Source organism: Saccopteryx bilineata, chromosome 2 (genome assembly GCF_036850765.1).
Source record: "Saccopteryx bilineata isolate mSacBil1 chromosome 2, mSacBil1_pri_phased_curated, whole genome shotgun sequence".
Classification (NCBI taxonomy): Eukaryota; Metazoa; Chordata; class Mammalia; order Chiroptera; family Emballonuridae; genus Saccopteryx; species Saccopteryx bilineata.
Genome location: NC_089491.1, coordinates 271,569,276 through 271,594,699, shown reverse-complemented (window position 1 = coordinate 271,594,699; position 25,424 = coordinate 271,569,276). Strand labels below are relative to the sequence as shown.

At 51.1% G+C, this 25,424-nt stretch overlaps 1 protein-coding gene across 11 annotated transcripts in view; it reads left to right on the top strand.

Moving 5' to 3' along the window:
* Window positions 1–25,424, top strand: part of KDM2B (lysine demethylase 2B) — a 114,854-nt gene that overhangs the window by 14,725 nt on the left and 74,705 nt on the right. For 9 of the 11 annotated variants that reach the window (XM_066260629.1, XM_066260628.1, XM_066260624.1 and 6 more), the window contains exons 5-8: window positions 6,495–6,673; window positions 6,843–6,949; window positions 19,330–19,423; window positions 20,521–20,674. In XM_066260629.1, the coding sequence (XP_066116726.1) occupies window positions 6,495–6,673; window positions 6,843–6,949; window positions 19,330–19,423; window positions 20,521–20,674 (534 nt within the window). Of the gene's footprint in view, window positions 1–6,494; window positions 6,674–6,842; window positions 6,950–15,812; window positions 16,026–16,546; window positions 16,700–19,329; window positions 19,424–20,520; window positions 20,675–25,424 lie in introns of those variants that run through there. The other 2 variants (XM_066260634.1, XM_066260633.1) reach the window with 2 other exon arrangements.

The window sequence follows — 25,424 nt, the reverse complement described above, 5'->3', positions numbered from 1 at the left end:
TTGTTAGTCTGGGTTTATAACTTATGCCCATCTGTTTGTGCGGGTCAGGGTCTTGGTCCTGGGGCGCAGAGGACAGCCTGGCACTGATCTTGTCCTGGGGATCATTTTATAAGATGCAAAAGTGAGAACCCAGAAGATATTGGTGATTTGGGGGAACCCAGGCATCCTCTCCCTTCACGAGGAGGACACGGAGGCCTAGACCTGGGAAGAGATTTGTCCCAAGCTTAGTTTGGGACAGTGCCTTTAATGGGACCCCTGCTTTTATGTTTGCAAACCATTGCTTTCAGTAATGGTGCCAGGTCCTGTGAGTTCTGCTTTCCAGATGTAGAAACTGAGGCCCAGTGATGTTCAGGGATACACCCAAGACCTCACTGCCAGGAAGAGAAGAGCAGAGTTGGACCTGTGGCCAGTGCTCTTGCTAATAAGCACTGCCTCTGTGAGATGGATCAGGAAGGACTCCCAAGGAACAGGATAAAAAACAAAGCTAAACAACAACCAGTATAGAAACTTGAGGATGATAGAGAAGGTTCCAGCACAGTGATGTGGGCCAGTTGCGTGCACTCTCTGGAGAGCGGGCTCAGGAGAGTTTGAGGTCAGGGCAGCTTGTATGCTTCACATTAGTGTTCAAGGTGACCTTCAGTAGCCTCTCTTCGGCTCCGAGCCCGTGACTCTTGGAGCTGACCGATGAAGCCTTCAAAGCAAGGGCCAAAGGGCCACGGATTAATTTCTGCAGCTGGAATTTGTTGGATGTGTGTGTATAGCCTGTGAGCCCGGAGAGCCAATGAGACTAGGAGGGAGGGGAGGAGGGGAGGGGAGGAGGGGGAAGAAAGGAGGAGGAAGAGGAGGAGGAGGAGGAGGAGGAGGAGGAGGAGGAAAAGGAGGGCTGGGCTGTTGGCTGACTTAGGAACACTGCGCTCCCATGTGGAAGATTTCTCCTGGAACCCATTGCCTTTGGGGGCCTGAGAGTGTTCCAGTGCTGTGGGTCCCTTACAGGCTCCAGAGGACAGCTTGTCCATGTAACCTGCTGCAGGGGTGGCTGTTCCCCAAAGCTCAGAGGGCCACATGCCATCTGAGCACGGATCTGTCCCTTCTGTGTCTACGGGCATTTGCTGGGCTTCCTGTTCAGAGACGGGGCACTTGTATCCACCTCTCCTCTGCCACTGGTGGCGGATCAGGCCGGGAACCTGAGAAGACCGAACGCCAATTCTTAATCCCTCAGCTCAGACTGAAAAGGGACTGACAGGCCCCAAGTGTCCCCGGTGACCCTCTGGGTCTCTTCTGCCTCCTCCTTACCCCCAGTTCCCATTTGAGGGCTCTGATCTGAGGATTTAGGAACTAGGCTAAAAGTCAGTGCAATATAACCCTGGAAGAGGACCCACGAATGACCTTACCCAGCAGTTTTCTGAGGGAAATCCCGAGAATCTGGGTGAAAATTCTGAGTGCCCCCACCCCCTTCCTGCTCCAGCCTGAGCTCTTGTTTTTATTCATGCATTTGGCTCTTGTCAAAGCTTCTATTTGAAGAAAGAGTTTGGTGGCAACAACAACAACAAAAAGTATAAAGGTCAAGTACTTCCTGTATTCACACACTAGGCAATTGGGGCCTGGAGCAGGGTCAGTCAAAGTGTCTGGGGCTGGAGCTCAGTGCTGGACTCTTCGCACTGTCCCAGGTGCCCTTGTTGCACTCACCACTCCTTCCCTGGCTTCCCATTGGCCGCCACTAACGGAGGAACAAGTCAGGCACCTGTCTCCAATGTGGATCTTCAAGAGCGAGAATAAAAGAATAAAGGAGACAAGGCTGTGGCTTCAGTGTTAAAATTGGGGTGCCTGAGAAGTCCACATGTGGGAGAAAGAGCTCCCTTGCCCTTTTATCTGATAGGAACACCTCCTCACTTGGTATTCAGAGCCTCATGGTTTCTTTTTCCTTTTTTTATTTTATTTTTTAATTAACCCCAACCAGGATCCAACCACCAAGCTCCCTATAGGGCAATGCTTTGCCCATCTGGGGCATTGCTCCATTGCTTGACAATTGAGCTACTTTTAGCACTTGAGGTGGAGGCCACGGAGCCATCCTCAGCACGAGGGGTCAACTCGCTAGAGCCAATCTATCCATGGTTGGGGGAGGGGAGAGAGAGAGAGGGAGAGAAAGAGAGAAAGAGGAGGGGGAGGGGTGGAGAAGTAGATGGGTGCTTGACCAGGAATCGAACCTGGGACATCCACATGCTGGGCTGACACTCTACCACTGAACCAACTGGTCAGGGCATTTTTTTTTTTTTACTTTTTAAAAATTGATATAGTTGACATATTAGTTTCAAGTGTACACATAATAATTCAATATATTTATATATTTCAAAATGATCACCGCAATAAGTCTAGTTAACATCTTTCACCACAGTTACAATTTATTTTCTTATAATGCAAACCTTTAATATCTACTTAGTAACTTTCAAATATATAATACACTAGCATTGTTAACTGTAGTCACCATGCTGTATGTACATTACATCCTAGGGCTTATTTTATAACTAAAAGTTATTTTTTTAATTTTTTTATTTAGTGACAGGAAGGAGATAGAGAGACAGACTCCCGCATGCGCCCCCAACTAGGATCCACCTAGCAAGCCCACTAGGGGGTGATGCTTTGCCCATCTGGGGTGTTGCTCCGTTGCTCAGCAACTGAGCTCTTCTTAGCACTTGAGGTGGAGGCCATGGAGGAGGCCTGGGGCCAACTTGCTGTAATCGAACCATGACTGCAGGAGGGATAGAGAGAGAGAGAGAGAGAGAGAGAGGGAGAGAGAAGCAAGAGGGATAGGGGTGGAGATGGGCTGGCTACCATTTTTAAAATTTTATTTATTGATTTTAGAGAGGAGAGAGACAGAAAGGTATGTGGAGGGGGCGGGGAGGAGCTTGTAGTGGTTGCTTCTTGTATGTGTCCTAACCGGACAAGCCCCTGGGGCTTTGAACCAGCGACCTCAATGTTCCAGGTCAATGCCTCATCCACTGCGCCACCGCAGGTCAGGCAGGCTGGCTTCCACTTTTGCCTCCACGTTACTGATGGGGCAGCCGATTCTCAAAGGAGCTAGGAGGCCCAGGGCCCAGCTGGGGTTTGAACCCATGAAGTCTTTGCTTGATCACTGCGTTGTGTTGATAGGGGCAGTCAAGCTCCAAGCTTTTGTCTCTGATTTGCATGAATCTCTGGATCTGTGATCCCATTGCCTACCTACCAGCAAACCCCCTTCCTCAGGGGGCTTTGCCTCCATGACCTTGAGCAAGGTTAGGGAAAGAAGGTGGGAGGTGGGAGGCTGGCAGAAGGGTGAGAGTGTGAGCATCTGTTCTGTACCCTCCTTCCAGACTTGAACAGCAGGCTGTCTGCCAGGTGGGCTTTGTAGAAAAGCTGAACAGAGCCCACCTGTTCAGCCAGCAGGGCCAAGAGCTCACTGGAGTTTCCAGCAAAGTCCGGGGACGCCCCCTGGTGGATCTGCACTTCCAATGCAGAAATGAAGCTCTTCTCCCTGCTTTCCCAGGATGGGGTGGGGGGCCAGGAGCCAGCCACAGAAGAAGGCAGGATCATTTTTTTCAACCTTAGCATGTGATCAGGATTCACCATAGCCAAGGACAGGGCAAGGGTGGGGGGTATGCAAGCACCCTGGGCTCTGGCATTACTTAGAATTGGCTTCAAATCCCACCTCTGCTGCTCACAACCTGGACATCTTGGGGCAAGGTAGTTGTCCAAGCCTCAGTTTCTACATCCATCAAATGGGTACAATTGAAGTTCCACCTCACAGAACTGTGACCACAGTGAACCAAGATAACCCCTGTAGAGAGCTTGCTGTGCCGAAGTGCTAAGTAAGTGTTAACTATTCTAGTTGGTAGAAGGAGTATGTTCTGGGGGACTCGCACCAGTCACATCTGTCAGCAGACCTTTGCTACCTCGTTAGTAAGACAGGAACAGTCCTGCTTACCTTCTGGGGTGAGTGTGAAAATTAGATACTGACTGTAAAGGATAGTGACACCCAAGTGCTTAAGGCATTACTTGTAGCCTGACCAGGCAGTGGTGCAATGGATGGAGTGTCAGACTGGGATGTAGAAGATGCAGGTTCAAAACCCTAAGGTCGCTGGCTTGAGCTCAAGGTCGCTGGCTTTGAAACCCAAGGTCACTGGCTTGAGCAAGGGGTCACTCGCTTTGCTGCAGCCCCCCATCAAGTCATATACTATAAGAAAGCAATCAGTGAGCAACTAAGGAGCCACAACGATGCTTCTCATCTCTCTCCCTTCCTGTCTGTCATTCTCTCTGTCTCTGTCACAAAGAAAAAAAGAAGACATTACTGTATTATTCGCTTCCAATCAGGTGAAAGGCACTATGTATTTATTCAGTTAGTACTGACCATGGGTCTTTCATGGGGCAGACGTTGTGCACAGGGTTGTGTTTGTAGCAGTGAACAGGATGGGAATATTCCTCGCATTGGTGAGTAAGCTCCTCCCTGAGGGTTTACATCTAGTTCAAGGGTCTGCAGACTTTCTCTGTAAAGAGCCAGAGAGGAAATATTTCAGGCTTTGCCAACCATTCAGCTTCCGTCAGTTACTCAGCTCAGCCGTGGTAGCTTGGCAGCAGCCAGATGTGAACCACTGCGTGGGGGGCTGTGTGCCCACAAAACTTTATATATGCACCCAGAAATATGAATTTTATGCAAGTTTCACATTTCAAAAATATTATTGTTCTTTTGATTTCCTCCCCCCCTCCATCACTTAAAAATGTAAAATCTACTCCTGGTTTGTGACCTGTACAGTAGTGGGTGGCAGGCCTGTTTATTGCTTAGTTTATTCTGTAAAAAAAATTTTTTTTTATTGAATGATTTTAAAAGGAGAGAGAGAAACACAGAAATTTGTTGGTTTGCTTATTTATTGCATTCATTTGTTGATTCTTGGACGTGCCCTGACCGGGAGTTGAACTCACAGACTTGGCATATGAGGATGACACGCTAACCAACTGAGCTACTTGGCCAGGGCTGCTTAGTTTATTCTTTATTCCTGGGATAGCTTTGAACAAGGTGCTCACTTGCCTCTTGTTCTTTCCTCCCTTTCTTTTTCTCCTTTAGTTTATACACATTTCTAAGTCTCCGTAGACTGTACATTTGTCATTGAGGTAATGGCTTCTCATCCCAGTCCTGACAGATGGGAGGTACCAGCTTTTGTCTTAAAGCCCCATAGCTTTGGTGGTCTGCTCTGCGTCTGTGTTCTCTCCCTGCAGAGCACGGCCACGTAGCTTCAGTAGTTGCTTCCGCCTTGGCTGGAGTTCTGGAGCCATCGTGATTCCCATTTTACAGGTGGGGAAGCAGAGTCCCTGAAAGGGTCATGATGTCCTTGATGGTTTGTGTTCAGTGGTGGTCCCAGGGCTAGCGCCAATGGCTGCTGTCTCCTAGTTCAGAGCTCATCCCCTCCTCTCATGGAAGGCTGAACTTCCCAGAGGAGGGGCACTCACTCTCTAGTGGAGTCATTCATATGAGAAGCCATGTGCCATATGCTGTACAAGACCGCCAGATTCATTGTTTATTTGTTCCACAAATACCTACACTCAGATCAGGGCCTTTCTGTTGTGCGGCACTAGAATAAGACTTATCTCTATGGATAACTAGCTGTTTAGTAGTTCCCCTCCCTAGTCTGGGAGGCCAGGAAAGTTACTTGATTTCCTACTATGTTACTGAGTTCCTACTGTGGTGCAACGTTTCCTAAAGGAGTGAACGGGACAGATAAGACTCCCGCCTTCATGATGGTTACACAGTAGTAAGGAAGAAAGACAAAGCAGACGAAGAAATATATGATACTTAGGAATTGCAATGTGTAGAAGGGATGAACAGAGGGACCCCTTCATTTGAGTCCCAGACACAGTGCTGAGGACTTTGGTAATCATCATCTGGCTTAGTCCTCATAACCAGCCTTTGAGAAGAGATGGCGGATGAAGATGTGGCTGTTCAGAGAAATCAAGTAACTTTCCTGGCCTCCCAGGCTAGGGAGGGGAACTACTAAACAGCTAGTTATCCATAGAGATAAGTCCTATTCTAGTGCCGTACAACAGAAAGGCCCTGATCTGAGCGCCATGCAGAGGATTCTTTGGTTGGCAATGGGGAGCCATGGATGGTTTTAAGCGGAGGGAAGGGTGTCTTTGGTCAGGTCTCTGTTTGAGAAAGCTCATGCTGGCAGCAGTATGGAGGATGGGGAGGGGGTGTAGCTTCCCCTTGGGAAGCTCTGGAGGTCATCTTGGAGAGCCGTAATGGTGGACTGGACTAGAGTGGAGGCCATGGCGGCGGAGGGAGCAGATGGATGGGAGAGATTGAGTAAGGAGACTGGACAGGATGAGGTGGTAGAGTTAACATGGCACAGGGGTGAGATGCATGGGAGAGCCCTGGAGGAGGAGGAGAAGGTTTGTGTTAGGGAGGTTCCCGCATGGGATCTGGACCCTCCAGGTGGCAGGAGCTACCAGCATGTGGATTCCACCCCCAGGTAGCCGGCGGCTGGTGGATGTGATGGATGTGAACACTCAGAAGGGCACAGAGATGAGCATGTCCCAGTTTGTGCGATACTACGAGACACCAGAGGCTCAGCGAGACAAGCTGTACAACGTCATCAGCCTAGAATTCAGCCACACCAAGCTGGAGCACCTGGTCAAGCGTCCGACTGTGGTAGGCCCTGGGCCATGGTTCCCTTCCTGATACCCTCCATTACCTGGCTTTGTCCTGCCCCCACCCCAGCAGACAGGAGGCTGGGAGGGATGCTGGGAACAGGAGAAAAGGGTCCAGGTGACGGGGAGCCCAGTTTGAGGGCAGGCACTGACGGGCGTCTGGCTTTCAGGTAGACCTGGTGGACTGGGTGGACAACATGTGGCCCCAGCACTTGAAGGAGAAGCAAATGGAAGCCACAAATGCCATTGCGGAGATGAAGTACCCGAAAGTGAAGAAGTAAGACTGCCAGGCTGGCAGAGGGAGCTGGGAGGGGCTGACTCCCACCCCGGGGGGCAGGAAGTAAGCTCCTGCAGAGGTCTATGGGAGGCGTGGGGGTCCTTGGTGTGGGCTGGTCAGCATCTAGCTTCCCTGGAATTCAGGAGCCCTGCGTTCTGTTCTGGGGTTGCTGGCTCCTTTCAGGTAGAGTCCTTTGGTATCCCTGCCAGCTGTCCCCTGGGGGTGGTGATCTGAGGAGGAGGAAGAGTCATGGGAACTGTTTCTGCACATGTGTATGCATGTGTGCACCTGCATATGTTTGCGCACATTTAAACCTGTGTCAGCTCAGGCTGTGCATTCTCAGGAAGTCCTGCCTGTCATGCTCTTGCTGAGAGATAGGGAGGATCCTACCATTCTTTTGCTTCTTGCTGTTGAGACCCAGTGCCTCTGACCCAGAAGAGCCTTTCTCAAAGCAAGCCCAGGGGCCACTTCCTCACACTCCTCAGATATTCCTCTAAGTGGGAGGTTGGCATCGTTCTGGGAAGGGGGCCACATCCCGTCTCAGGGACATCACTACATGCACCGTGGCCGGCGAGTCATGAGACCGATTGCTGGACATGGGCAGAGGCACCTACCTGTGAGCGCTTGTGTGTTTGAGAATTTAAGTAACGGACCCTGGGGAGGCAGAAGTCACAGTGGGGCTTCCACGAGCTCTGGCCATCTGGGTTTCCATCTCCAGAAAGGGAAGGAGATGCTGGCTGTCCCCGGCAGGCTGTTGCTCTGGGTTTCCTCGAAACCTTCGGTGGCCCAAATCCATTAGCATTTCTCTGCCTGGCTCTGCTGCCCCCAGCAGTTGAGAGGCTGTGAACGTGTCACTCATCCTGCCCTTCATTCAGTGCATATTGAATGCGGACTCCGTGCCAGCCTTTGTAAGGGAGGCCAAGGCCAGCATGCTGGCCCTGGGCTTCTCAAGGTTTTGCTTTCAAGCTCTCTATCTCTCTCTCTTTCTCTTTAATTACTTCTAAGGCATTTTTCCTCCGCTTAGAGCTGAAGCCCCCATACACTCCTTGGATCCGGGCTCCATCAAAGGCAAGTGGGCTCAAGGAGCCTCTGAGACAGGGAAGTAAAAAGATGAACAAGAGTAAAACTCCTTTCCCCTGGAGAACATGCTGTGGAAACAGGGATAAGGTGCAGCTCTCATCTCTGCAGAGGGAAGCATTCCCAGGAGGAAGCCTTTTTGGCTGCTGGCACAGAGAAACCCCCTCAGAGGGGACACTGAACCTGGGCTTTAAAAGGACAGAGGAGATGGGAGTGAAGTGGGCAGGGATGCCAGGGGCCTGGAAGCAATCATGAGAGTCAAGCTCAAGGAAAGAGTAGGGGACTCAGAGATTAGTTAGAGGCAGATCCCGGTTTACACTGATTGATTGATTGGTTGATTCATTCATTCATTCATTCATTTGGCATGGGGACTGAATGTCTAATCGGTGCTAGGCCCTGGGAATACAGCAGGAAGAAAACTAGATGAGTTCCCTGCCCTCATGGAGCTTACAGTCTATCTAGACAGACATTAATCCAGTAACCAGAGAAACAGATGGAAACTTGCAGCTGGGATGAGGCTGCAAGGCAGAGACCCACTGCCCTTTGGGAGCACAAACCAGGGGACCACCCAGTCACGGAGGGCAGGGCCAGCATCTCCGAGCTGGCATCTGAAGGGTGAGGGGTTACTGAGGTGAAGAGGTTTGGGAAGAGCTTCCCTGGCTATGCAGAGAGCCCAGGCGGCAGGGCAGGGCCAGGAGAAGGACTGTGGAAGGGTGGCCGGTGGGGCTGGGTGGAGATCAGGGGAGGGGCCGTGGATGCAGGAGGAGGGTGGTGATGGGGACGGCACCAGGGCGAACAGGATTTTAAGTTGAGAGGGATGTGTTCAGAGTTGCATTCTGTAAGTTCGCTGGCTGCAGTTGAAGGAGGGGGGTTGGAATAGAAGAATATAAGGAACCAAGCACTGCATCGTCTAGATGGGGGTGAATGCTGGGACGGGGGGAGGAGAGCAGAGGACAATTGGATGTATAGGAAGGTAAAATAGTGGGTGACACATATTTCAGGGGATTTATGCCTCCCTTGCCTCCCTGAGATATTTAGGAAAGCATTTAACTTTCTTGAAAGATTCCTCTATAGGAAACTCTGTTACTACCTTGAGAATCCCATCTAATTACCAAATACGGGCTCACACAGTTTTCTAGGACTACCTGTCTAGGTTTTCTAGGACCACATTGGTTGGATTGTGTGCCACACAGATCTACCAACTTCATCCGTGGCTGTGGAAACTTGTTAGAGGATTTGAACCTCGTTAGGGGGGAAATTGTCACCTTGGACCTAGTCCATTCGTTCGGCTGAAAAGAATGCTGGTTTCAGTTCATAAACGAGGTAAAAATCCCACGACGATGAAGTCCTCTGGGACTGTAAGCATGGTTATGTGGAATTTGATTAAAATGACACTGTTTCTGGAAACCACAGAGCTTTCGTGCCAGAGGTGCCAGGAGAGTGGAGACAGTTGACAGGCCACCTGAACGGAAGGTTTGCGGGAAGGGGGACGGAAGTATTACAAACCGTTACTGCCGTCTCCCTAGCTCCGGATTCAGTCTGGAGGGTTAGGAATTTTTTTCTTTTCTTTTTTTTTTTTTTAGATTTTATTTATTCATTATAGAGAGGGGAGAGAGAGAGAGAGAGAAGGGGGGAGGAGCAGGAAGCATCAACTCCCATATGTGCCTTGACCAGGCAAGCCCAGGGTTTTGAACCAGCAACCTCAGCGTTTCCAGGTTGACGCTTTATCCACTGCGCCACCACAGGTCAGGCTGGGTTAGGAATTTTAATGGGTTTTGGTTGAAGTACTTAAGGCAGAGGGTGGTGACAGTTGTCGAGGGGGTAGTTACAACTGTGTAGGAGACAAAAAATTTGTATAGAGTACGTCAGTATATTTGTTATCCATGGTTGCATTTATTGAGTGTCTAGTATGTACCAGGCACTGTTCTAAGTAGTGGGTGGACTCTATTCCTATGGAGCTTATTGTCTGGTGAGGGGAAGAGACAAGCAAGCATACAAGTGAAGAATATGATTTAGGTGACAAGTGCTATGAAGAAATGTAAAGGGGAAGGAGGAGGACTGGCTGGGCTGGATGAATATCTGTTGTACCTTGCATGTCTGCCATTGCCCGCCCCTCTACCTTTATCCTGCAGTGTAGAATTTTAAAAAGTACTGTTTGCTATATAGAATTGCTAGGAAAATACCTTATGATCATATAAATAGTGATGACTATTTGGGAGTATCCTTGTATTTGCTGTTTATTGCTGCATAACAGATTACCCTCAAAATTCACAACTTAAACAAAAATCTGCCTGACCAGGCAGTGGTGCAGTGGATAGAGCATTGGCCTTGGACTCTGAGGACCCAGGTTTGAAACCCCAAGGTGGCCAGTTTGAGTACAGGCTCATCTAGCTTCAGCGTGGGGTCGCTGGCTTGAGCATGGGATCATAGACATAACCCCAGGGTCACTGGCTTGAGCCCAAAGGTCACTGACTTGAGTCCAAGGTCACTGACTTGAGCGAGGGGTCCCTGGCTCTGCTGGAGCCCCCCACCCCAGTCATGGCACATACGAGAAAGCAATCAATGAACAACTAAGGTGCTAACAACTATGAGTTAATGCTTCTCATCTCTCCCTTCCTGTCTGTCTATCCCTGTCTGTCTCTTTCTTTCTTTCTCTCTGAAAAAAAAAAAATCTTAGCACTTCAAACAACAAACAGTACCTCACAGTCTTTGTAGGTCAGGAATCCAGGAGTGGCTTAGTGATGTGGTTCTGGCTCAGATCTCATGAGCTCATGTCAGGATGGGCCTGGGCTGCCATCATCTGAAGGCTTGACTGGGGCTGGAGGACTTGCTTCCAAGAGGGTGCACTCACATGGCTGTTGCTAGGAGGCCTCAGTTCCTTACCATGTGGGCTTCTACGGAGGGATGCTTGAGTATGGCAGCTAGTCTCCTAGAGCAAGTGGTTCAAGAGAGCAATAAGGAAGTCAGAGTTCCTTGTGAAGCCCAGTTTTGGATGTTGCCTATTATTTACCTCTGCCATATTCTTTTTTTTTGACAGAGACAGAGAGAGAGGGACAGATAGGGGCAGACAGACAGGAAGGGAGAGAGATGAGAAGCATCAATTCTTCGTTGCAGCACCTTCGTTGTTCATTGATTGCTTTTTCATATATACCTTGATGCTACAGCAGAGTGAGTGACCCCTTGCTCAAGCCAGCGAACTCAGGGTTTTGAACCTGGGTCCTCCGCATCCCAGTCTGACGCTTTATCCACTGTGCCACCGCCTGGTCAGGCTATTTCTGCCATATTCTATTAATAAAAAGTGAGTCATTGCATCTGGCCCACACTCAAGGGGAGGGGAATTTGGCTCTGCCTCTGGAAGGGAAGGGTATAAAAGAATTTGTGGACGTGTTTTAAAGGCTCCACAATCTCCTAGGTCAACGATTTTCAACCTTTTCCATCTCATGGCACACATAAACTAATTACTAAAATTTTGCGGCACACCAAACAATACATTTTTTTGCGACCTGACCAAAAAAAAAATAGGTATAATTTTGATTCATCCATGTCAGATGGCTATGGTTGTGTTGGCTGTTGTCTTTTTTTTTTTTTTTTTACAGAGAGAGTCAGAGAGAAGGATAGGGACAGACAGACAGGAATGGAGAGATGAGAAGCATCAATCATTAGTTTTTTATTGCACATTGCGACACCTTAGTTGTTCATTGATTGCTCTCTCATATGTGCCTTGACCGTGGGCTTTCAGCAGACCGAGTAACCCCTTGCTCGAGCCAGCGACCTTGGGTCCAAGCTGGTGAGCTTTTGCTCAAACCAGATGAGCCTGCGCTCAAGCTGGCAACTTAGGGGTCTCGAACCTGAGTCCTCGGCATCCTAGTCTGATGCTCTATCCACTGTGCCACCACCTGGTCAGGCTCTTTTTATTTTATTTTATTTTTTTAATTTGACAATTTAAGGGAAAAGAGGTCAGTGCCCCTGACTCAATAGTCAGGTATTTCATATTCTAAAAATTCTTGTGGCACACTAGTTGAAAATTGCAGTCCTGGGTGTTCGTATCTTTTTCACTTGAGACTTTTGGGTATTAAAATGCATTCCAGAAGGAAATATGCAAGTCTCTTCCTTCCTCGCCTGCTCCTGAGAGCACACAGGGCTGACAAAAAAGGGTTTCCTGGTGTGATGGGGATAGGCTGTGGACTGAGAGCTCTATAGTCCACCAAAAAGAGGATCTCACAGGAAGCACGTTTGTCTCCCAGATAATTGAGAGTTGACTGCTTTTTTCTGCCTGTGTACTTCCTGGAATTGGCTGGAAGAACTGGGGAAATTTGTGGATGCAAAGATTAAACAGTGTAAAAATAGGTATGGTGTGAGCCCGTTTCAGGCAGAGTGGCTACCTCTGCCACTCTGGTGGCCTCGGGAAGTCTTTCATCTTCTCTTAGTTTTCCGGGCTCCTTTAGCCTCTGTCCCCCCTCCCCCCATGCCTTGGGGAAGATGGAGCCTACAGTGGATGTGAAATGTGGATGGGACAAGATGCTTGTTCATGAGGCCTCGGGTAGTTCCCCCAGGGCTCCAGTGACCATTGGATTTCCTACATCCTCTGCTTTTCCATCTCTAACCCCTGCCTGACCTGATGTGGTACAGTGGGTAGAGTGTTGACCTGGAATGCTGAGGTCTCTGGTTCGAAACCCCAGACTTGCCCTGTCAAGGCACATGTGGGAGTTGATGCTCTGTGCACCTTTCTACTTCTCTCTCTCTCCCCACCTGCCTCTGTAAAATGAATAAATAAAAACCCCAAAAACAAATCAATCACAACCCGCTTACATTTGCGTAGGGCTTTTATCTCTGCAATCCACACCCACCTTTTATCATCCTCACTCATGTTTCTAGGCATTGTAAATGATTATTCTTGTGTAATAGGTCAGACAGGGAGACTGACCTAGGGAGTCACACTGGGAGGAAGCCAGGGGCTGTGCCCCAGACTACAGCCTTTTTTTTTTTTTGAAGAGAGAGACACAGACAGACAGACAGACAGAGATGAGAAGCATCAACTCTTAGTTGCAGCACTTTTAGTTGTTCATTGATTGCTTCTCATATGTGCCTTGACCGGGAGCTCCAGCCGAACCAGTGACTCCCTTGCTCAAGCCAGCAACCTTGGGCTCAAGCCACCTTTGTGCTCAAGCCAGTGACCATGGGGTCATGTCTATGATCCTACACTAAAGCCAGCGATCCCTGGCACTCAAGCTGGTGAATCTGCGCTCAAGCCGGTGACCTTGGGGTTTTAAACCTGGGTCTTAAGCGTCCCAGGTCCATATTCTGTCCACTGCGCCACCACCTGGTCATGCTGACTCACTACCTTTAAGAGGAACCAGGTGCTATTAGACCAGGGGTCCCCAAACTTTTTTACACAGGGGGCCAGTTCACTGTCCCTCAGACCATTGGAGGGCCGGACTATAAAAAAAAAAACTATGAACAAATCCCTATGCACACTGCACATATCTTATTTTAAAGTAAAAAAACAAAACGAGAACAAATACAATATTTAAAATAAAGAACAAGTAAATTTAAATCAACAAACTGACCAGTATTTCAATGGGAACTATGGGCCTGCTTTTGGCTAATGAGATGGTCAATGTCCAGTTCCATATTTGTCACTGCTAGCCGTAACAGGTGATATGACGGCTTCTGGAGCCGTGACTCATGCATCCCGTGCTCTGGAAGTAGTACTGTACGTGAGTGACGCCTCGCTTTGCGGCGCTGCCACATACAGTACTCTAGGAGCACAGGATGCAGATGCACTGACCACCAGTGAAAGAGGTGCCCTTCTGGAAATGCAGCGGTGGCTGAATAAATGGCCTCAGGGGGCCGCATGCGGCCCGTGGGCCCGTAGTTTGGGGACCCCTGTATTAGACACTTAGCACACATATCCCAACAGTTCTGGAAGCAGGTTTGACTACGTCCATTTTATGGACAAAAATACTGAAGTTCATAGAGCTTTAATGTGGTAACAGGTATAGCAGCTGAGTGTAGTACTGAAGGGGCTGGTGTGGCTTGTGGATTAACTAGACAGGGAGGCCTTCAAAAAACAGTTGTTTAAAAACAGTGCTGGCCAAACCAAGCACCTCTAGGATATGATTTGACCCAGTAGAGCCACTAGTTAGAGGCCCCCGACTAGTTCAACAAATGTGGATGCCGAGTTCCAGAAGGGGGAAAGATTTAGTCCAGTGTCACACAGCTGATTAGAATAATTCATTCCAGGTCTGTTGCCGGGGGCTGCCCTTAAACAGACGAATCTGATCTGGTTCCTGCCGTCAAGGAGCTGAGGTGTATATGTGACTAAGAAAGTGATAATAATTCTCCCATGTGGATAGTTCGTGTAACTCCACCTCTATTTTGTAAGTGAAAAACCCCTGGCTGAAGGACTCCTGCTCAATGACTGCTCAAATCCAAGGTGGTGGAGGATAGTTATTGTATTGATTACTTTTTCTATTAATTAGGCAAAACATACATACGGTGAAGAATTCAGCCAGTTTCAGAGAGTTCACATTCTAAACTCTTGGTAGGCCATCCTGTGAACAACACCAGGAGGCGATACCCTGGTCCAAGGCACTGACCACCTTGAAATGCCTTCAATGTTGGCTTCCCTAAAATGGGGATTATAAAGATGTATTAAGGGTGAAAGGATAATCATGCATGTAAATAGCTAATATTATTAGCACTTGATAATTGGACCTGATAATGAACGTTGGTGGGCTATTTATTTAGCACTTGACAATTAATATTGATGTGTAGCCCCAGTGGATGGGGTTTGGTCAAAGAATGGAGAAGCTTGATGATGGCCCCTGTAGAGGTTACACTCTGTGGATCTCCTGCCCCCTTGTAACTAAGGGTTTGGGGGAAGGGTGTGGAGACAGGTTGGGAGGAGGGCTGTGGCCCTGGTGAGCATGCCCTGAAGGATGGGACTTCTGATTGGTCCTGGACAAGCTCCTTCAGCAGAAAGTCAGTGGTAGAGGTTTGGCTAAAACGGCAGAGACGGCTTCTTGAGAGCCTTAGGATTTGCCAAATAGACCTTTGGGAGAAGGACTGAGAAGCTCTAAGACAGGCTGTTGGGGTAAGCATTGACACGAGGGTAGTGACCGGGCTGAGTACTAACCTCTGAGCCTCTGCTTTCTCGTCTGTATAATGGGGACAATCCTGTGAAAGATCTCATAGGCTGTTGTGAAAATTGTATTAATCAACGTATCATAGTGCCAGGTATGTGTTAACACGTATTTATCTCAAAGAATTGGCACGATAAGTCTGTGATGTAGGATTGTGGAGCTACTAAGGTAGGGGGGAGGGTGGCAAAAAAGCATCTTAGAATGCAGAGTTGAACTTCATGTCACCTCCCTGCCTTTAGGACCAGGAAATTGCTCAGAGAGGGGAAGTTGTTCAAGGTCACACTACTTGTCGATCTTAAAGCCAGGGCCGCTTCCCTGGTCCCTGGACTGCCATACTCTAGATATGACACCCTTCCAACCCCTAGCACTGGTCATTTGTCTAGTCGTGCCCCCATGAGCACGTTTAAGGAAAGTGGCTTAGCTGGGTTGGCACCTCCAGCAGCAGGATGGAGTCCACGCTCCCTGAAAACAGCGGTGTGGTGGTTGCCCTAGAACGGGGATGGGTAGAGCTACCCTCGTGTCCCCACCCAGCAAGGGCGAGGGGGCGACTGTGGGCGGCGGCGGCGTCCCCTGGCGCCGGCCCGCGCGTTTCCCTGTCGCCGCCGCGGCCTCCCTCCGCCTCCTCGGCGGCCGCCGCGCCGCGCGGGTATTCAGTTTCAGCGCGGAGATGAGCGCAGCCTGCGCCCGGCTTCCCGAGGAAGGAAGGAAGCGAGCGGGGGCTCCAGGGTCCTGGGCTGGGTGCCTGGAAGCTCCTTAGAGGGGGCTCGGTTCTGGTGACCAGGGCCCGGCGCGCGTCGACCCTTCGCCGCCGAAGGGGACGCCCGGGAGCCGCGCCGCCACCGCCGCCGCCGAGGGTAACCGCGGGCGCGCCGGGCGGGGCCGGGCGGGGCCGGGCGGTTGTGTCTGCGCTGTGCCTGGCCAGCCAGGGGCTGCCCCAGCGTCCGGCTCCTTCGGGGCGCGCCGGGAGGGGTGGGGGTGGCCTCCCGCCCGCGGGCTGCGCGGTGGCGTCGCGGAGAAGCTCTTTGTGTCTCCCGGCGCTGCGTGTAAGTGTAGAGTGTGCGCGCGTCGGCGCCTCCAGCTCCGTCACCGGTGCCAGCTTCCCAGGTCCTCGCGCCAGACCTTCGCCCGAGGGAACACCTCCTGGCTTGCCAGGGGAGTTGCGCGAAGTTGGAGTGAGCGGGCGGAGTGCGGCCGCCCCGCCTCCCCAGACCCCAGGCAGCACCCCAAAGTTGGCGCGGCAGGTGCAGCGCCCCCTCCGCCAAGCTCCTCCCCAGCCAGCCCGGCGAGGTGGGAACCCCTCAGAGGCTTCGCTCCGGGCCTCTTGACTGTCAGCCCCGAAATCGGAGGGTGCCCTCGGGCACCGAAGCCCCTGGGCGGGGTGGGAAGTGTGAAGGGGCGCGGCTTTCCAGGCAGGGGGCGGCCGAGGCGGAAGCCGGGCCGGCCAGCCGCGGGGAGAGCTTAGCCGCCGTGGCACCGAGCCGGGGTGCCCATGTGACTGCGGTGTGCTTTGGAAGAGGAAGCTGTAGAGGTCAGTGCAAAGACGTCACGCCAGAGCGGGCGAGAGCAGGAGTGAGGGGGGAGTCCTGGGATGAGCGCGGGGCTTGGGAGAGGGCAGGCGGGGGTGGAGGCTGCCTGCTGCGGGCGCCGGGACAAAGCCGCCCTGTCACAGCTACACAGCTTCCCTGGCCCCTCGCTCTGATGCGTGCAACGGGGCGGGAGGGGCGCCCCGGGCCTGGCAGCCAGGAAATGAGGGACATGGGAGGAGGGGCCGCTCCAGGACAGGCGGTTGTGGAAGTGGTTCATCTGTGCTCCGAGGGGCCTCAGAGGATGCTGGAGGGCGACTGGGAGGGCAGGTCAGACGCAGGCTCAACTTGGAGAACTTTGCCTGCACACGGCAGCAGCAACTCTCAGGGGTTCTGTTTTCCACACGTGCTGGGAAGGCTGGGGCTTGGGGCCTGGAGCCCAAGAACCTCAGCTACAGTCTTTCCCACTGCTCATTGGGCACCTGGGCGGGTAGCCGACTGCAGACTGAAGGAAGTGTGTCTCTTGCTCCGCCCCACAAACAATTTTGTTTTCCTTAGACCGACTGTTCTGCTGAGGCTTGGAGGGGGTGGAAACCAAGGTTAAGATTTTAAAAAAGAGGAAAAAAACGAAAGGAAGAGGTGGTTTTAGGAAAATGAGGACTAATATTTTGAAGTGGTGCTTGAAGTAGCGGTGGTGTGGCCCATGGGACGCTATGTGAGAAGGGGACGTCCCCCCACCCTCTATCCCCGCCCCTAGTTCCTTGGGGAGAAGAGGATCACCCAAGCCTTGTGAGTGGGAGAATGGGGACAGGACTTGGGCTGGGCGGAAGTGGGAGGGCGTGGAGCTAGAGTCCGGAGCTGGGACTTGAACAACCCCAGCGCCAGCACCTCACTGCAGCGCAGCCCGCGCCACCTGTCTTCGTGACAGAGCTGCGTCCTGTGCTGTCCACTACACCCCTCTGATGGGGTTGCTAGGCAGCGGGGCTCTGATGTGCTGGAAGGCCTTTTGATTTGTCAGGCTCCTGCAGACACATGCTTAAGGCTCCTTCCAGCCTATCCCGAGAAGGGACGCAACACGCTGCCTGCATACTGCCTAGCCCCCGGTCCACCTGAATGTGAGGTGCAAAAGGCAGTCAGAGGGAGGGGCACTTGGAGCCCTCCACCCCCACACACACCAACTCAGTCAGCCCCGCCCTTTATTATCTCCGCTCTGCCAGCTGCCTGCTCCTCCCGGCCCTCCCACCCTATTTCTCCCCTCTTTCCCAAACCGTGGAAAAGCGGAGTGCTTCGGAGAAAAGAGGTCAGTGGGGTAAGCGCGTGTGTGAGCCGCAGGAGCTACCAAGATGCGTGAGCCCTGGGCAGGCTACCCCATCTGTGTCTCTGGTGGCCCTTGGGCAAAAGGGCGGGTGGGAGGGAGGAGACCCCAACAATCCAGTCGGCAGGGTCCTAGACTTGGAAGCCTGCTCTGTTCTCCCACCTCCTTAAGCACTGCCGCCCCCCTGGAGGGCAGCTTGTTCAGGGAGGAGGGAGGAGACTGGTGAGTTCCAGTAAGGACTCAGAAGGGGGCAGCCTCCCAGTTGCTTCTGCTCCACCCCCAAGCATCCAAAGCCCAGACTCCTCCTCCTTCCCTCCCCCTCTGCCTTTACACCCCCCCACCCCCAGGGTCTTCTCTTAAACCCTTTTACTTTTCTTAACAGCTTTATTGAGGTATAAGTCACACACTATTCATCCATTTAAAGTGTGCAATTCAGGGATTCTTAGTTATATTCACGGAGTTGTGCAACTGCAATCAGTTTGGAACGTTTTTTATCACCCCCAACAGGGAATTCTGTACCCTTTAGTAGTCACCCCCAGGCCCTGGCCACCACGAATCCTCTCTACTTCTGTAGACTTGTCTACTCTGGACATTTCATAGACGTGGAATCCGTACATGGTGTGGGTATTTTTGTGGCTGGTACCCGCAGAACTTTGAGCTGCCCTGCTTACTTTGTAGTCAGTTGCAGTGGGTCTTGCCAGTTCACTTGCCCGGTGCAGTGCTCCTGGAGTGTCCCATCCTTCAGGGCGAGGTTCTTTTGCATTCTCTTAAGTGCATGCCTCGCTCTGGGCTGGAGCGCTGGTTGGTTCTCAGCAAATGATTGTTGAATGAATATGGATATGAATGGGGACTAGCAGTTGGCAAACTATGCAGGTGATTTACAACTGAATTCCAGGGGGCCCAGTGGCTTTAAAGGGGGCTGGCAACCTGGAAGAGCTGTGCGTAGAGAAGCTTCAAAGGAGCAGAAAGGCAGAAGACTCCCTTGATAGGAGCGTGGGTGAAGCAAGGGTGGAAACCTGCGAGGAAGGACCCTAGTGGCCTGTGGGTTGCCAGCTCTCGTGGGAACCTGAAAACAAAAGTGCCTCCCTCACCCAGCCTGTGGGGACAGGTGGCCAGTGCTTGAGATTGGTCGCCTGATCACAGGGGCTTCCCCTGTGGGGAACTCCAATTAGATTTGGGTTAAAAGAGAGAGAGAAGAAAATTCCCCAGTGTCAGCATTTATAAAAGGGCAGCAGGTCAGGCGTCCCCGAAGCTGTTTTCTCTCCTGTGATTCAGGTGTTGAGTTGCTTTTTTTTCTGCTCCCCTGCTCCTGTGCTGCAGGTACTGTCTGATGAGCGTGAAAGGTTGTTTCACGGACTTCCACATCGACTTTGGAGGCACTTCCGTTTGGTACCATGTTTTCCGGGGTGGGAAGGTGAGTTGAGCTGCATCTCTTCAACTATGTGTCCATCTCTGGCTGTTTGTGCATCGTGGGGCTCGCTCACCTTTCTCTTTCCTCCCCCACCCCTCACCCCCCACCCCCGGCCAGCCCCTGCTCTGTGAGTACTGGTAGTGTCTCTTGGTCCCCCTGGGGCCACCTCCTCACTCTTGTCTTTTTCTGGAGGGAAAGATCAAGGTCACTTGTTTTGTCTCACATCACACACGCGCGCGCGCGCACACACACACACACACACACACACACACACCGTTCAGACTTGTTCGCCAGTCCAGTGCTCTAAGCACTCTAGGCCAGACTGGAACTCCAGATCGGGCTCCTGAGAATCTCCCCCATGCATTTCCCTCGGCTGTAGTTCAGCTCCAGTGCTGAGACATTTTAACTTAAAACTCTAGTGGCCAGCATCACCTGCCTCCAAAAACATTTCACATCGGGGACAGGCGTCACGCAGAGAAAGGACGTGTGGGGCGTGTGTTCAGGATGCTCCTGCTGTATTTGCTTCTGAGAATGTCCACGTGGGGGACTTAGGAGCGTCCCCATGGGACGTCAGTGCCCCCTGAGAATACATGTGTGCCGCCCTGCTCATCTGGGTCTGCGTGAGTGCGCTTGTTTTAACCAAACTTGTTGAATGAAATTCTGGCCGGGAAGTCGTCCTGCTTGGTTCCAGATGTTTTTCCTCCTTCTCCAAAGTGAGCATAAGCTGAGTTTATTTATTGGGCCGTTTTTATCATACAGCTTCGGAAATTGCCCTTCCTCTCCTTCCCCCACCTTCCCGACAAGCCTGCGGCTCAGGAGAAAGAATGTTCCACTGAGTCCGGGAAGTCTTCCCACCCTGGGACAGAAATCCCCTTAAGGGGTGTACAGGACATTCCAGAAAGGCAGCACCCCCCTCCCTCCCTGCCACCCCAGAGACCCTTCGGCCGGTCCCGGTCCGGAGGAGACCATCTGCAGGGTGGGTCCTCCCCGCCCTCCCCCATCCCAGGCAGGTGGGGCTGTCTTCTTGGCTGTGACGGAGTCTGGAGGAAATCAGAGACTTGGCCTGGATCATCAGCTGACTGCCTCTTTTTCCTCCCAAGATCTTCTGGCTGATTCCTCCAACCCTGCACAATTTGGCACTGTATGAGGAGTGGGTGCTCTCAGGCAAACAGAGTGACATCTTCCTGGGAGACCGCGTGGAGCGCTGCCAAAGAATTGAGCTGAAACAGGGCTACACGTTTTTCATCCCTTCCGGTAGGTTCCAGCGAGGCTGGTGCTGAGCTCGCGTGTCCCTGTATCCCTGTGGCTTCAGCCAGGGTTTTAGTCCAAGCGAACGGGTTTCTCTGGGCCTCCTGGCCATTGGCAGTCCCTGAGTGGAGAGGCTTCGGGCTGAAGGGAAAAACAGCGCTGTTTTCCTCTCACGTCTAACCTGTAGCTCTCCGCCTGTGGGTCAGAATTCTCCCGGGAGAATGTCTCAGGTGCTCCGTCAGAGGAAGTTTGAATGCCTTCCCCAGGATTTCCTGCATGGAGATTTCTGGGTGACAGGATGGTCCTGGGGGAGAAGGTTCCTGAGGACTCTTTGAGGCAGGCCCCTGGGAGGGGCAGACACGGGGGCTGGCGGTGGGGGTGTATAGGGGTGCCCCAAAGCCTGGGTCATGAGGGAAGGACCCAGAGTGGCAGCCTCCTTTCGGCAGAACAAGATGTAATGTAATTGGTATCAGGGGCAGCTCTCACACTTGGATACCCGGCTCCAAAACCAGAATTAACTGCACAGTTAAAGCAGAGGGTAGTAATTATAATAAGAGCACCAGCCCTGGAACCTGGACTATATGGCCTTAATTCAAATTTCGACTCTGCTATTGACAAGCTGCGACTTCACAGAAGTGACTTAACCTCTCTGTGGTTCAATGTCCTTATCTGTAAAATGGAATTAAGTCTTCCCAGCGTGGTTGTGAGGACTGAGTGAGTGAAGATCTATTTGTTTAGAGCTATTTTGAGATGGACTGAGGGCTTTTGGCCCGTTATAGGCTGAGTCACTGGTGAATGTGGCAGATGATCTAGGAGTAAGAGAGAGCAGTCTTAGGTTGCATTAACAGAAGCATCTTTCTGAGATGAGGGAGGTGACAATCGTACAGTGTAGAGTGAGGACATCAGGCCACACGTAGGAGGTTGTGTTCCTCTCTTTTTAAAGACTGGTTTTATTTATTTATTTATTTATTTATTTATGAATGACAGACAGAGAGAAGGACAGATAGGAAGGGAGAGGGATGAGAAGAATTAATTCTTTGTTGCATTTTTTTTATAATTTATTTTATTTTATTTATTCATTTTTAGAGAGGAGAGAGAGACAGCGAGGGAGAGAGAAGAGAGAGAGACAGAGAGAGAGAAGGGGGGAGGAGCTGGAAGCATCAACTCTCATATGTGCCTTGACCAGGCAAGCCCAGGGTTTCGAACCGGCGACCTCAGCATTTCCAGGTCGACGCTTTATCCACTGCGCCACCACAGGTCAGGCATGTTGCGGCATTTTAGTTGTTCATTGATTGCTTTCTCATATGTGCCTTGACCGGGGGGGCTACAGCAGAGTGAGTGACCCCTTGCTCAAGCCAGCGACCTTGGGCTCAAGCTCGTGAGCCTCACTCAAACCAGATGAGCCCGTGCTCAAGCTGGCGACCTCGGGGTCTCGAACCTGGGTCCTCTGCATCCCAGAACGGCACACGCTCTATCCACTGCGCCACCACCTGGTCAGGCAGTGTGTTCCTCTTGATTATACTTTGGAAGCTAAGTTGACTTGGAAAGAGAGGAGTCTGGATACCATGTCAGATGAGATGAATCTGAAAGAGGAATTGGGTTGTTTTACCTGGGGAAGTGAAGGTGTATGGTACCGCAGTCAGCCAATCGAAGGATAGTCCCCTGGATAGAGAGGTATAGCCAAGTGGTATTTGAATGACTTGGTCTATCAGGTAGTGAGCTCCCCATCACTAGAGGTATACAAGTAGAGGCTATATATGTTTGGGATAAGGAGCCTGCAGGGCATTTGCCACTGAGCAGATGGTTGGACCTTACGATAGGAATATCTTTTGAGGCCTCTAAAGTTCATTGGATGGAGAAGCTGGGTAACACACGTTTCTGAGAATTGGGCTAGGAGCTGGCCTTGGGTCTGGACGTCAAGCACCATTATGGTGTCAGGTGAAGTGGGAATGGATGTGGTAGCAGTTCCTGCTGTCGGGATGGGGCCTGCACACCTGGGCTCTTCTAGAAAGTTGGACGGAAGGTGGAGGCTTCCCTATTAAGAAAATTTGGAATTTGGAGGTAGCAGGGTTTCATGGGGTGATTTTTTTTTTTTACCATGGTCCCAGGTTCATCCTCAGACTGTTTGGCTCAGGGAGGGTGGCTTGCCCTGCTTGGGACAGGAAAGGATTGAGCTGGTGGGCAGCATTTATAGTGTGAACCCTAGTAGACATGGCATGGAGAATTGGGAAGGAGGTAGTATCCTTCTAAAGCGTGTTCAAGCCCTTCTGTTGGTGGTGAAGGACTGGCTCTGGTGGAGTCAAAGGAACTCAGATATGCTCTTGGCCTTGCTGACTGACTGTGACCTTGGGCTGGTCTGTTCCCTTCTCTGCACCTCAACTCTCCCATCTCTACAATGGAGACAGGGTGGGGCTGAACTCTGAGACCCTCAAGATCCTTCCCAACCCTGTCTCCTGAGTGCAGGCTTCCCAGTGTCCCTGGGAGGACCAACTTTATGCAGAGCTGGGAAGTGGCTCATCGCTTTCCCCAGATCATGTGACTTCAGCAAGTTGGAAAAGGTCTGGAGAAACAGCATCTGAGCCACAGTAGGGGTGTGACTGTTGAAGTCAGAAAGTGGATTTGAACTGCCCCAAGCAGGCAAACTTTCTGGCCCTAAGGGTCCTTGAGACACAGGACTTTTTATTCTGGATTTTTGGGAAGTAAAAAAAAGGACAGTTGGAATTTGTCACTTTCTCAGAGGCAGGGGGCACATGTGGACCAATGAAAATTAAAAAATTTAGAGTCGCCTGACCAGGTGGTGGCGCAGTGGATAGAGCGTCGGACTGGGATGCGGAAGGACCCAGGTTCGAGACCCCGAGGTCGCCAGCTTGAGCGCGGGCTCATCTGGCTTGAGCAAAGAGCTCACCAGCTTAGACCCAAGGTCGCTGGCTCCAGCAGGGGGTTACTCGGTCTGCTGAAGGCCCGTGGTCAAGGCACATGTGAGAAAGCAATCAATGAACAACTAAGAAGTCGCAACGCGCAACGAGAAACTGATGATTGATGCTTCTCATCTCTCTCCGTTCCTGTCTGTCTGTCCCTGTCTATCTCTGCCTCTGTAAAAAAAAAAAAAAAAAAAAAACCAACCTGGAGCCTGACCAGGCGGTGGCGCAGTGGATAGAGCGTTGGACTGGGATGTGGAAGGACTCAGGTTCGAGACCCCGAGTTCACCAACTTGAGCGTGGGCCCATCTGGTTTGAGCAAAAGCTCACCAGCTTGGACCCAAGATCGCTGGCTCGAGCAAGGGGTTACTCGGTCTGCTGAAGGCCCACAGTCAAGGCACATATGAGAAAGCAGGCAACTTCCCTGGCCTCCATCTTTCCTCAGGGCCAGGGAACCTCGTCGGGCGGGATGTGCTGTACTAAATAAAGCTTTTGGTATTCCACAAAAAAAAAAAAAAAAGAGAAAGCAATCAATGAACAACTAAGATGTCACAACACGCAACAAAAAACTAATGATTGATACTTCTCATCTCTCCATTCCTGTCTGTCTGTCCCTGTCTATCCCTCTCTCTGACTCTCTCTCTGTCTCTGAAAAAACAAACAAACAAACAACAAAAAAAACCCAACCTGGAATCCATGTACATTAGCTGATTATCCCATGAAAGGAAGACTAGACTGACACTAAAAATTTCAGAAGGACATAATTTCAGAATAAAGGACAGCACGTCAAGTTTGATAGTGTTGAGTTTATGAAAATTCACACCATCTTCATTTATGAGCTTGGCCACCCCCTCAGTCTGCACCTGCCCAGGGGAACTATAGTTAGGAGTAATAATAATGGGTATCACTGAACAACAGATACCTTCTATTTTTATATTCTCTGTAAATAAGTAAAAAACAAAACAAAACATTCCCCCCACTTTTTTTTTTAAATAAAGCCAGCTCCTGAGGCCGAGAGAGGTAAACAAACTAGCCCAAGGTCGCATGGTTAATAAGGGACAGGGTGGGGTGAGAACCCAGGTATGTGTCGTATTAGAGCCCACCTGGTTCCCCGTTAGCCTGGGAGTCAGCAGATTTGAGATGTGGTCCCCCTTCTCAGCTGTATGACTTGGGGAGAATTATTGGCTCGTTTAACAGACTTTCTTAAAAGTCCATTTGGCAGTCTGGAAGGTGCTGGGGAGGATTTGAGACAGATTCCCTCTGTCCTGAGCACATATTTTGCCAGGCAACAGCCAGCCAGGATGGTGGAGCCCAGTATAGGGAGTCCTCGAAAGGACTCCGGGGTCCGTGACTTGGGCTGACTTGAAAGGATTTCCCATTACTGCTTTATAGTAAGAACTACCCAAAATTCTTGGTAGCTCCAGATGTTTCTTAGACTTAGGCATGTGTGAGAAACTTTAACTGGTTGCTATTAGTGTAAGTTGGCTTGGGCCTCAAATGATCCATTTGTAAAATGGGTACAGGGCAGGTGGCAAAGAAACAGGCTGGAGGTGAGGCCGAGGGTGGTGGGGTTGTGGAAGCTGGACCATTGTTGCTCATCTCTAACCAGCTAGGGGCCAGGCAGGAATGGGGCCTGGTGGGTTCACCTTCTTATTTCTCTTGGAAAGGAAGCAATTCAGATTGCCCTGTGAATTTTCCCTATTCTTTGATAACATGGGTGGGGCTCAAATGAAACATATCCCTGGGCCCTGATGCATCCCGTGGCCTGCCAGTGTGGGTTCCTGTTGACAGCTCCCAAGTCTCAGAGAAGGGAGGCTGTCTTTGTGTCATCGTGGCAA